We start from the raw sequence: 13,182 nt of genomic DNA on the forward strand, positions 1-13,182 counted from the left end.
TACGCATGAGGGTTGGATAAACCTGTTCATCAAGAGAGCCTACCAAGTTCAGATGAACCAATTCCTACCATGCTGGTGTTTCTATGCTAGAAACGGCTTGGGTTTCTCTGTTTTCGATTAGAGAGAATGTCATGATCTTCAAAACAGGATCAGCAGCACACAAGAACTTCCTTTGTACCAGAAGCAGTCGCAGACAGATTGCCATGGGAACGTTCTATTAAATCAAAAATTCCCCAACCTTTAGGACTAGAATCCTAAACCAATGTAACTCAACACATTTTTCACACAGTAAGATATCATTCATGCACCATTTCTCAACAGTGGTAAACCAACAGAATGAACACCAACATTACTTACTAGACTTGTGTTTTTGGCTTCGATCCCTGGAGTAAATTCTTGAGGATGGCATGCGAGCAGCCGAGTATGCTGTGAGGACCTCCTTCCGCTCAGAAAGCATGCTGCAGTCACTGCAGGTATACCCATTGCTCAGTGTTGTCTGGTTCTCAGCTGTTGCTAAGTCACCATTGCCCTGAATCACTGTAGTGTCTCCACCTGTTGAATGGCAATAAATGATCTAACAATCCAAATCCAGTGAATTTGGGAGAGAAGAAATTATAATGAAAAAGACTGCCTGGTTACCTTTGAGATCACCATCATCATCAAGACCTGAAAAGTAAAGGGATGCTTTGTTTAAATTCAAGGAGGTGTACTATTTCTAAGTTAACTGCTATGCCAAAAGAAATTCTCCTGCTAATTCTAGAACAATAAACAAGAAGCATAGTGGAAACTTTACTATGTACAAGGGAATATCTTTTTTTATTAACAACAACCATTTATGTTATCTACCAAACAGGGTTACATTTCCAGGCGGAAATGTAAAGCAACAAAAAACTGTCCTTTATTACCCGTGTTGCTACTGGGGAAGCTAGATAATTGGAAGCACACAATGTTTCTGTTGCTTGGTTACCACTTGCTCTAGCTGTAGCTCACTACATAGTAGTAAAACAAGGTGGTTAATGCCAAAATTAACACTCAAAAATGCACTACTAGTAGTTAACACAGGTTTCTTCAACCTGACGAAAGCGGAGGCCTACAACTAGGCTACTTAAGTAGCATATGGCCTACAACTACGACAGCACCTTTCTCTGCTCACACAGGATCAAGATCTTCTCTGACAGTAGCGCTGCTCATTTGGCGCCCAGTCCTGTACTCTTTACACCAGAGTAAGTGGGAAATTGGCCTGAACAAGGTCAGACCTCAAGTCAGAAAGGATTATTAGGAAGGAGGGCGGAAAGCTTTATACACATTATGTCTCCCCAGGTACAGTAGCCCCACACATGCTCTTATATACATATTTTCCAAATAAAAGATAATTTCTCAAGGTGGACTAAGGCTTTGTCTCAAATCTGTCCTTGAAGTCAATTTACAGTGACAAAGCAGTACCTTGCTCCACTTGGAAATTAATGCGCTTGCTGCTCTACAATTCTAGCAATCCCCACACAGCATGCCTCCTTGAGAGGAAACAGGATATAAGCTGCTTTAAAAGTTGTCTGTCCCTCTGTTTCCCCTTCTCTAGTTTCTCAGACACATGGCCATTAAAAAAGACATTAGTGAATCTTCCACAATTCTCCTAGTATTTTACATTCAGACCCTCTGTTTACCTTGCTATTTCAAGTAGAAAGCAGCTGGACTGCAATGCATGTTCTATGTATTTTAAAATGTACTGCTATAAAAATATTTCCATCTCAAAGGGTTTTTTTAATTTACAAAATCCCTGAACAATTTACAGATGGAAGCAAATACAACACTGTAAGAATGACAAGTCATCTTGAATGAAATCATATCAGTAACTAAACTGGTTTCATATATGTCCAAAATTCAAATCGTAACATGGGGCATTGGCACTATAGGGACGCGGGTAGTGCTGTGGGTTAAACCACAGAGACTAGGGCTTGCCGATCAGAAGGTCGGCGGTTCGAATCCCCGCAACGGGGTGAGCTCCCGTTGCTCGGTCCCTGCTCCTGTCAACCTAGCAGTTTGAAAGCACGTCAAAGTGCAAGTAGATAAATAGGTACTGCTCCAGCGGGAAGGTAAACGCGTTTCCGTGCACTGCTCTGGTTCGCCAGAAGCGGCTTAGTCATGCTGGCCACATGAACCGGAAGCTGTACGCCGGCTCCCTCGGCCAATAAAGCAAGATGAGCGCCGCAACCCCAGAGTCGGTCACGACTGGACCTAATGGTCAGGGGTCCCTTTACCTTTACCATGCAGGCATTGCCTCCTCCACCCTCCCATCAAAAGGAGTGCAACCTGAGTGCAACTTTTCACAGGGGAAGTCAATGACAGGGTTTATATTTGAAACACACACACTTTACAGGACCAAATTTACTTTTCAATACAGAATCCACAATTCCTTGTTTAATAACTCTCAGAATCTTCAGCCATAGTGTATTTCTGCTGAAATAATCAAAGTGTGGGTTTTGTTGTAGACATATTCACAACTCTGAAGGTGATAGTAAGCCTTCATGCTCAAACTCTGTGAAAGCTCATTCTCAAAATACTAAGTTGGACCCAGAGAGATCCTTTAAGTACAAATTCACTTGTATTTGGTCAGCAGAATTTAGAACCATAGATCCACATAGGAAGCTGCCATATTAAGTTGAATTAGTGGTCCATCTAGCTCAGTATTTTCTCTACACTGATTTATAGTAGGCCTCTAGGATTTTTGACCAATCTTTTGCAGCCTTGCCTGGAGGTGTTAGGGACTGAACCTCGACTTTTTGCAAACAACAAAGCATGTGTGTTGTTGAGCTATGGCCTCTCCCTCTGTTTTAATCACAAAACTGCTTCTTCCTTAGTTTTGAAATGTAGTACAGTTGCTGCTATTTAGAAGACAAAATCCTCCTTGGGCATCAAGGAACCTAGTTGTGCCACCTAACAGAATGTAGTAATGGCCTAGATGTGTAACCATTTCTTTCTTACTCTGCCTTATTGAGTATAATGCAGCTTGCCCTTTGAACTAGAACTGACATCACAGATAACAGTATACATGCTAAATATACGGTATGTGTATTGTAGTACATTATTACCTACCCCAAAAATGGTCAACAGCTGTCTGCTCCTGTATTGAAGACTCATCCAATATGGTTGACATTAAAGAGCCATCACTTGTGTGGCTACTGAAACTACTGTGGCTAAAACTGGAAGAGCTGGGCACACTTTTTCTTGGGGTATGTCTTACAGAGCCAGACTGTTTCACCACACTTTTACGCTGCTTTACAAACCTTAAAGAAAAAGAAATGTCAAAGCATAAATGTGCAACATTCACCAACAGTTCAGGCATATTAAGAATCTGTAACACAAGGCAAAAGAAAAGGGGCATAATAATCCAGCAGGTGTTCTGAAGCCATGTCAGTGTTACTCTGGCTATAGCAACAAAAAAGGAAGCAGTTTTCCTTTCCTCTTAAGCTAGGAAGACATCTGAAGGCAGCTCTGTATCAGGAAGTTTTTAATGTTTGACGTTTTATTATGTTTTTATATGCGTTGGAAGCTACCCAGAATGGCTGGGGCAACCTAGCCAGGTGGGTGGGGTATAAATAATAATTTTGTTGTTGGGAAACATTACTGCAATGTTAAAAATGTCATAGAGCAGATAGTGGCGCAATTCAAATACACCAGTCTATGGTCTATGCTAACCACAGGGTCTATACAATGTGGAAACACAGATTGTAATCTACACAATGAGGCAAAGTACAGTTTATTTCAGAGTTGCGTGCTGGTTCTTTGTTTTCTTTCTGTTAAGAATTCCTAGCTTAGTCGAAATGACAGAGAAATTAGGACACCACATTCATGGCTTCACAAGGTATCTGAACTGTGTCAATGTGTGAAAACTGAACTTCCAAGGTAGTTTATGATAACAATAAATCTCTTCCTGAGAACTGCTAGCCTATAGGTGCCCATGAGGAAAGAAGATCCCTCTTGTCACAAATTTTGTAGCATACACAGAAAAACGCTTTCATTCTGCTTCCAAGCATCTTTGAAAGCATATGCATTGTGAAAATATCAAGCCAGCCCCTCCCAGAGTTCCAGATGACTCATGAGAGGAGGAGGCCACTCTGTGACTTTGCACAATAATCACAAGCAATGACAAACACTGCTTCTGCTTCTGGACAACTCTGGTACCTGGTGTAACATCACATTCTTTTTTCCAAAGGACTCATGGGAGGAGAGAAGGGTCACAACTATACATAATGGTTGCATATCAAAGCTGTTCCAAATTTGTGGATCTCTGTTCAAGCCAGCCCTGTTCTATAGACTACGCCAAAAATATGCAGAAGTCCTGTTTTAAACCAATGATCCTAAACTTGGAAACAAGTCCAATTAAAATTAAATAGCTGTAGCTTCTAAATAAAGGAGTGTAATCTAGGCAAAGTTAACCCTTTAAAGTCCCACTTTTAATGCATGAAGTAAGTAAAAGTCTGCATTTCTCCCATTATAAATCAATTGCACTGTTAATTTTTTGACTGAGTATGCCAACAAAACAAAACAATATGCACATATACATTCTGAATCCTCTGTTACTGTAATGTTATTTCCAAAAAACAAGGTCCATGAACTTTGGAGATTAAATAAGCATCCTTTGGAATGCAGATTAATAGTGGGGTTTCTTGTAGGAAGCCCCACTGAATAACATGTGACTTATGTTGTCCTACTTGGAAGCAACTCAGAAGGGACTAGTTTAAAATAAAGATGCAGTAATAGGGTTTAAAGAGTGCCACTCACAAACCATTTCATTGATTAACCCAATGAATAGTTCATACATTTTCTACAGGGGATAGGGTGGCTGTGCAGGCAATGTGTACATGTGAAATGGTTCTTACTTAAGTCCCATTGAAGTCAGAAGGAACTGTATTACATGCCATTTGGCGGCTTCTGAGTTCTCATAAGAAGCCAAGATAATCCATAATCCTAAAATGTTTTTCTTGTGAATATTACCTCCGTCCATCGAGTATCTAGTATGATCATATTTGTGATCAGCCAGAATCACAGATAGAATAAACAATTTAAATCATGGTAAGGGAGGGGTACACAAAAGATATTTCAGCTAATGACTGAAACAGGAACAAGATTAGAATAACCTGAATGATACTGCATAGTTTTCTCTGATGAGAACCTCCAATGAGAAACTCCCCCCACCCCCCAAAAATGCAATGTTAACCACACTGAGTTCACAATGCAAAACAAGACAAAATGATTACTAGAATTTCCAGTTACAGAGTTAATCAATCCATTTGAATAGTCCAGAAATGTAACCAGTCACTGGTCACCAGAGAAGCATCTCCTGTGGTTGACAGGTCTGAAAATAATGCAGCCATGTGGACTACATATATAGCTGTCTTGAAGATCTACTTGCCTCTTTTATTTTAGCTGGGGACACAGAACACTGAGCTTACATTAATGCTTCACAGAATGACCAGGTACAAAGGAGGATGTTGCACAGAGGGGGGAAGTTTGGCAAGAGCAGCTTGTTAAAGATGTGAGAAAAGCTGCCCCACTCTTAAGATTATGCAACTATTAAAAGTATAGAAGCTCCATCCTCAACTAACCAGTACTTCTGAGTTTTTCGTACAAACCACACTCTATTTGCTGCTGCTACTTTTCTTGGACTCAAGAGTCACAAAAGCATGTGCTAAAAGGTTAGGGAAGAAAACCTAACTCAACTGGAGGCTACAATAGTAACTAGTACCATTTTTAAACAAATATACTTTTAAAGAAATTCTACAGTACAACAGAGGTATTTGCAAAACTGAAGCATCACCTTCAGTTCTCCAGGAGAAGATGCCTAACTTTGAGAGGAGCAGTACTCCTCTTTTTGCCCACTGAAAATCCAACGGAGAGTCAAAGTTTCATGCAAACCTTTTAAAGAAAAACTAGTAACTATCATGATTCCCAAGGCAATATAGAAATACAAAACAAAAATCACAGCATGCAGTTGAACCCCTTAACATTTAATAGAATGGAAGCAGTAAGAAGGTAACTTACATGAAGTACCTATTAAAAGAAATGCTTACTTAGTTGACTGGTCTGCAAATGCCTTTTTCCCGCCATAGGAGCCTCTGCCACCACCAAAGATGCCTTCATTGTGTGTATCCTCAGGTGTGTTATATGTTACAGCAGACAAACGTAAGCTGCGCCTTGACATTCTTGGGGAGTCAAACACAGGGTCCAGTTTGTGTTCAGTCTCAAAATCTAGAGCAGTTGATGAGTAGCTTGAACTATAAAGGAAAGACAGAAAAAGATTTTGGTATATATGTTGAAGGCAGCAGGCAGCTTCTCAACAGAGATGAGATGACAGGAGTATAATTAACTGCTGTTGAGCAATCCATACTGATTGCTGTTAATGCTTCCAAGTAAAAATCAAGGCACTTAAATCTTTGAATCTCTTTGGGTCTTGCTCATCTGAGAGAGTCCCCATTTCTCCTTGTGCAAACCCACCATTTTATTGAAGATCATTGGGTTCAACGCTACTTCCCATCATGCAGAGAGATCAGAACATTGGAAAGGAACACCATCCTTTTCAAGGCTTTGAAATCTACCTCTTTCTTAATCTCAAGGGGGAAATGTGAGGCCCACTTGCTTATGAAGACATTCAGGATGTGAGCTATTGCAATAAAATAATCCATTTTAATCATCTGCTGTTCTACAGGATTGGACATTAAACAAAATAATTATTTACTTATTGCTATGGAGTGGGCATGTATCTTTTTATCACTTTAACTAATTTCTCAGAGTAGCCTCAAAAGGTTTTAAATATTTTAAATGAATGAATAAATAAATATTCCAGTGCTTCAGGAAAGTTAGTTTTGAAGCCTAGAGTAAAGGTAGGGAATCTCGGGCCTCTCTATTTGGCTCTCGTCACTCTCCCCAGGGTTGTAACTTCTCCCACAGACCATAACTTCATTGAGTGCTTCTGCTTTGCTGGAATGTGTCCTTGAAACTGTGATGATGCTTCTTGCTTGCCTGGGAGAACAGAGGTATGTATGTTTATATAACCCTCTAATTTTTGCATGGGTGGACTGTAACCTCCTACACAAAGGGTCACATCTCCTGTTCTGCCACTTTTGTTTCTGGCGCTACCCACCACTGGTATGCACTCCCTGGAATGCTGCCGAGAAGAAAATGTGGCCCTCTGGTTCCAAAAAGGTTTTGTGTTTTTATCATCAGTTTGAATTTGTCTGAGGACTCAGTTTGGGTAGTTTCACTTGCTTTCAAAATCTTGAAGCCTAAAAGCTGTAGTAGCTTGGCAAACATGGCCAGAAACTAAGTTTACAAGCAGAACTGTGACACAAACTTTGGAGTAGACGAGGCAGGTGCTCTCCACAAAGGATCACCTATTGGTCCTCCCTATGCTACTTTCTTCCTGCAGCACACAGCTTCACTTTTGCACGTAAAACATCATCCCATGTGTTTCCCTGCCCAGCACCACTATTACTACTATCAAGTGGCAGGATACATTGAAGTCATCATTATGAAAGAGTGGGGGTGACTGACATGGTGACTCTCCCCATGACTGAAATACACTCTACTGTACTTGCTCTGGAAACTGCAATTAGTGCATCCATCCACTCCAATCTACAGAACTGGCACTGTTACAGGTGCCATACAACACTTGTTCCACACTTGTAAGAATGTGATTTTTTAGTGTGGCAGCACCATCTATTGATATCAGACAGGCATCTGTGCAGTACTCAGCACCCACTTTTTGTTTAATATATTATGATTGTTTTAAATACCTGTTTTCATTTGTTAATTCTAATGCTTTTTTGTAAACAACTTAGAGGTTTTACTATTACAATCAAGCAATGTGGTGAACTAAAAATAATAACAATTTAAAAATGGTGATACATTTTTCAAGGGCCAGCACAATGCCTGCAGTAACAAGTGGTCTGTCCTTATATCCAGGGAGCCATGTTAGTCTGTTGTAGCAAAAACAAAGTTGTTAAATGCACCCATGAAAATATAAGTTATTTTAGGGGGAACTAATTTAGGATTACATTTTTAAAAGCAAAACAATGGTCTGAAGAGACTCCCTTTTCATGGAGAAAAAAATGTAATGCCACATTAAACCAAATGTCAGTGAAGTGGAACTAACGCTGAAGAGAAAGCAGCCTTGAGCGTTGTGTGGTTAGTGTTAGAGGGAGGAAAAAAACAGAATTCTGGCTTGAGAATCTCATTGCTAAAAGTTATTAAACTGAAACTGTTGCAAGCCAAAAATGGCTTATCTTCTGAGTTACACCAATAAAACTCAGAGACAAAAACGTGCACAGCTTCAGTTTTAAAAGCAGGAATGCCAGGAGACCGCAATCATAACAGAAGATTGGGTTCAATCATTTATGGGGAAGAATGGGGTAGCTCAGCGGCAGAACATGTGCTTTGCAAACAAAATGTTTCAATCCTAATAAGTATGTCCAGGTAGGGCGGAGAAAGACCCTTGTATGAAACCCTAGAGAGCTGCTGCCAATCAATGTGTATTACTGAGTCAGACCATTGGTTCACCTAGCTTGGTTTAAAGCAGCTTCCCAGGATCCAAGATTTATACTCTAGACTTTTAATTGCATATATAAACATATTTCTCCATTAATTCTGCAGTTTCACACATTGGAAAAAACTGCATATAGTCTTCCCTTCCACTGGTATGGAAGGGAACATTCCAGCACACGGGCAGAGGAGAAGTCTAAATTATTTGCTAATCATTTTAAGATTAACCACCACAAAGGAGAATTATCTCCAGCTTGTCTACAAATAATCAGGGGTCTGCAAGGATTGAGTGTGGAGTGCCACATTCAATCATGTGTGTCGAATCCCTACCCCCACCCACTGTCTGAAGTGGGACAGCCCAGACACAGGTTTGCTGTCTGAGAGAGAACTAGGCCATGCACAGCAGCCCAAATCGTATTGGGCCTCAGATAAGCTGGACCAGGGTTGCTTAAGATGCATTAAAAGCATGTTCTACGATAACTGACAGATGGGGAAGTTCAAGGGGCCGAAAGCAGGCCTCCAGGTCTCTAGCTGGCCTTTGAAACTCTCCCCAGGTTGCACCCTTCACAGGCCCTGCTTCCAAGCCTGAGTGTTCTTTGAATGGGTCCTTGAACTCTGATCATACCTCTTGCTTGTCTGAATAAAGGACAGAGATGGATGCATGTAAAATTTACAGGATAACCAGCTTCATATAACCAGCATGCTTTAGTCTAATTAATGCATGAAGGGTTTAATACCATAGAGTAAGCTGTCCTGCCAAGCTTAGCTATGTCACTTCCCCTTACCCTGGGCAGAAATAGGTAAACAACACTTTGTTCCCTGCTTCCCAGTCTACTTGAGAACTCAGCATGTGAGGAGGTCTGAGCTGGTTCCTCCAGCTTGGCTGCACTACTCTCACCAACCTCTCCTGTTCCTATACAAATAGTTTAGTAATGTTTTACCGCTTTGTAACTAAGCTACTTTTTACTGCCTCTGCAACTTTTCTAACTGACGTATGGAAGAACACATTATTTATTATTACCCATGAATCTCAGGGCAGGTTCCTGAGACCTTTGGTGAGTTTGTGAGTAAACCAATTTAAGTTACCAAATGTGTGTTCTATGCTGGGAAACTTCAGAAGGAACTTTTAAATGGGACAGTTTTGGAACTCACCCAGAATAACATATTTTTAAGGTTTTACATCCTACATTTTCGCACTTTATTTGCCTCATATTTTATGAATTTATATCCGCTGGTTTTCTCTCACCAAAGAGTACTTGCCCCAAATTTGAATCTTGGCATTCCGGAATTCTCTTCCTTTTATATCTATTTTTCTTGAACCAATAACATTTATATTCATTCTTCCTCCCACTTTTGCCTCTGACCTCACAGGCATGTGGCCCTCAGAAGGTTGCCCAAAATGGAATGTGGCTCTTGGGCTGAAAAAGATTGCTTGTTCCTGTTGTAACTTCATTTAGTACCTGGCAGCTCACAATTTTGCTTTTTAAGGGAGTGATGGCAATAATCTATTTAAACACTCCCCACAAGCTACTATTGGCACTTGTTATTATACGGCTGTTTTTATTCTACTTCTGCAAGTGATGTACTACAGGCACACTATTTAAATGAAGTACCAGGCGCTACAGACAGCTGCCACTAGCCCCAATTTGTTTTCACTTGGCAAACACACCTATTTGTTTAATAGCATATTTGTGAGGGCTGCTCACAAATGCAGATTGTTTTTCAGGTCTTATTACTCTAGCTAGTAACAGCATAAATGGTGTCCTACAAACAAGAAAATTGCTCAAACATTAACAGTGCAAGAAAAACAATTGTCAGTTGTAAATTTCAGAGATGGAAATAAATCCACAAAAGTAGCCAGCCCCATCTACTTCTCACACATGCTATGTTGGTGGCACAGTGGAGGTTGGAAAAGGGGAAGGATACAACCCCTTTCCAGGTAAAGCAAACTTCTTACCTAGTAGCCTGGAGGTAACTGACCACCAGCAACCAAACAAGTAGCTATTTACAAGGCTAGTATGAGAAAAAGAGCTACAGAATACACCAGTTTATAAGCTCCACATATTTTTCATGGTGACTTACTTGGGGCATAACCATTATTCAGTAATACTCAAGCTTGATCTACTATTTTCCTTTTTCATCTAGGTCTAGGCAACCTGATAAATCTCTGACAATACTATCTTCCTAACAGTTACCCCTGCCCATATTAATACTGCAGGATCAGTAACATGTAACATTAAAAGTTTATTGCAAAACTTAGCAATAAAAGCACAATTATGAGTAATAGTAAATTTATACCTTTGTACTCACTCTTTGTACTCTTTGTACTTACTTGTCAGTGCAAAACTGACAAGGATTCCTCATTGCAGTATGGAACTATATTAAGTTATCTACACACACACCCTGCCATGTAATACCCCCCACCCTGCATTTGCAAGCTAAAACAATGGTATTTGGGTGTGGTTCCCAAATACTTTATTTACAGCTACTGCCAAATCCTGAGTCACTGTCTTAGTCACCAGTGGTGCTGGATTAGAATCTACTGTAAAAACCTAAAACCAAACTGCTACATGTATCTATAAACAGGAAAGTCAGTGAGATTTATGATCAAATGCCAGGTTTCTTTCCTTGATTTAAATCTTGCCACGAAACCACAACATACAAAGAAACCAGGTTCTATAGAAGGCAGCTTCTCCATAAGGAAAAAGATTCTCACCTGAGTGCATAAGTATAGCCAGTGTTCTCTGGCACGCATTGGGGAGGGGTATACGTGTGAAGACGTGAAAAATCCATGGTCACTGTTTCAAATCATACTGCAAAAAGTTGAAAACACAGTGCTATATAACAGTTTAAAAGACAGAAAAAAGAGCTCTTGCTTGGTTCAGCCAGTACTTTAGAATACTGCAAATAATGCTTTGGCAGAGGAGGAAAAAAGCCACTGGTATCAGAAGCAGTGTGCATTTTTAATGTGGCTGCTAATGTTAGATATCCCTTATCAAAAGTCACATGAACCCTAAGCACTTCCTCTTCTGGACAGCTTTTTCAAAAGTCTTAGGCATGCTCTGTTCTGTTTACAAAGTTCTCTTAAATGGTGCAGCAAAAAGCTAGACCCTGTCCATACCTACAGTGCTGCTTATAGTATACTTGACAGATACAGTACTATTAAACTGCACTTTGCTGAAAAAAGCCAAGAGTTTACAACATCCACAGTAGTATTTTTTTCCATTGATACTAAACTAAAGGTTTTCTAGGTATTGAGAACTGCACCAATCAAAACAGCTAAGTAAACAAAAAGTGATGTGTTTCATGTAACAACACATTCTTCTATTAACATTTCATTTGTGCCACTGGAATGGAAAGAGGGAGTCTGGCTCGGCTTGTGCTTTGAAAGAGACAGCCCTGTTTAGCTGGGATTGATTCAACTAATCACCTTGAAGGGAGCAAAGGCGCTTATGTACACACCCTAAAGGCTGATCCAAAATGCAATCACAAATCTAGTGCTAGATCTGTATTCCTGGAACTTGTTTTAGCTCAGGCATTTTAAGGGAGTCACTTTGAAATGTTTAGACTGTGATCTATTCTAAAGAACCACACGGCTAGTTTTGTTCATCCAAAGGGCCTTTGGGTATGTGTTTTTCAAGAAGCAGTCCTGAATGCAAGCTACTTTTAAAACTAAGCATTTGTAAAGTATTTTTGTATGGTTTGAAGTGCAGAAAAAAATCCCACACAGCACACTGAAGGTCTTGGATGGGCCTGCAGTAGCTCTTTGGATTCCAGTCTTATTCAAAGCATTCTTATCCCACGCTTCAGCAGAAAATGTTTCAGAGTAGTTTCCAGATCAACTAAAAAAAGAAAGAAAAACTCCATCCTTGCCTTCAGGCTTACAGTGTAAAAGACGAAAGGAAAAAGAAATGGGTAGGGAGGAGGGGGAAACCTAACTCAGGGACAATCTCTTAAAGTTACAATTCTTATAGAGACCAGCTGGGGTGGAAACAGTTCAGGTGGCCTGATGGAATAATGGAATGAGGAATGATGGAATAAGGAAACCCAGCCAGATGGGCAGGCTATAAATAATTAATTATTATTAAAATTATTATAACAACCCTTGCTAAGTGACAGGTGATGATGATGAAGAGCCAAAAGCAACCGGACTCTCAGCAGAGCTGATGGAACAGCCCTGCTTCACTTCTCTAATTCTGCTGCAGCCTGAAAGCAGGATTTTTGAGTTTTCAGTCTTTTACAATAAGTAGAAAAACTGAATGGATATTAGCTTAAGGGCTACTAGACTGAAACTGAAGGAAACTCTAAAATTTTAAACAAAACCACAATTTAAGGTTGCAAAATGCCTACCTTTACGGAGCAGTTCAAGTAACAGAAGCATGAAGAAATGTTCTTTCATAAGAACACAACACAAAACATTGAGCAATATTAGCTGTAGAGGCTGGTATTTTTAGACTTCCTGGGCAAAAGGGTGCCTTCAAGGCTGATATAAACTAATTCACCCTGTTTTAAGATCACATCAGGCGCACAAACACTGTTCATCTGTGCTCTTATGTGCATGCTAGACACAAACCAGGGATTCTATTCTGACTGCTTACATCATGCTAAATGTCAGCAATCATCATCAGTACAGGACTATGAGGAGGG

The 13,182-nt window shown here is 40.1% G+C and overlaps 1 protein-coding gene across 15 annotated transcripts in view; it reads right to left on the reverse strand.

Annotated features, from left to right (window-relative positions):
• Positions 1 to 13,182, reverse strand: part of SUN1 (Sad1 and UNC84 domain containing 1) — a 53,319-nt gene that overhangs the window by 25,762 nt on the left and 14,375 nt on the right. For 9 of the 15 annotated variants that reach the window (XM_053365766.1, XM_053365764.1, XM_053365777.1 and 6 more), the window contains exons 2-6: positions 11,252 to 11,348; positions 6,069 to 6,272; positions 3,091 to 3,281; positions 640 to 666; positions 358 to 552 (exon numbers count right to left, since the gene is read on the reverse strand). In XM_053365766.1, coding sequence (XP_053221741.1) covers positions 358 to 552; positions 640 to 666; positions 3,091 to 3,281; positions 6,069 to 6,272; positions 11,252 to 11,328 — 694 coding nt within the window. In that variant the 5' untranslated portion in view covers positions 11,329 to 11,348. Of the gene's footprint in view, positions 1 to 357; positions 553 to 639; positions 667 to 3,090; positions 3,282 to 6,039; positions 6,273 to 11,251; positions 11,349 to 13,182 lie in introns of those variants that run through there. The other 6 variants (XM_053365771.1, XM_053365769.1, XM_053365773.1 and 3 more) reach the window with 2 other exon arrangements.

Source organism: Podarcis raffonei, chromosome 14, assembly GCF_027172205.1.
Source record: "Podarcis raffonei isolate rPodRaf1 chromosome 14, rPodRaf1.pri, whole genome shotgun sequence".
In the NCBI taxonomy this organism is placed as follows: domain Eukaryota; kingdom Metazoa; phylum Chordata; class Lepidosauria; order Squamata; family Lacertidae; genus Podarcis; species Podarcis raffonei.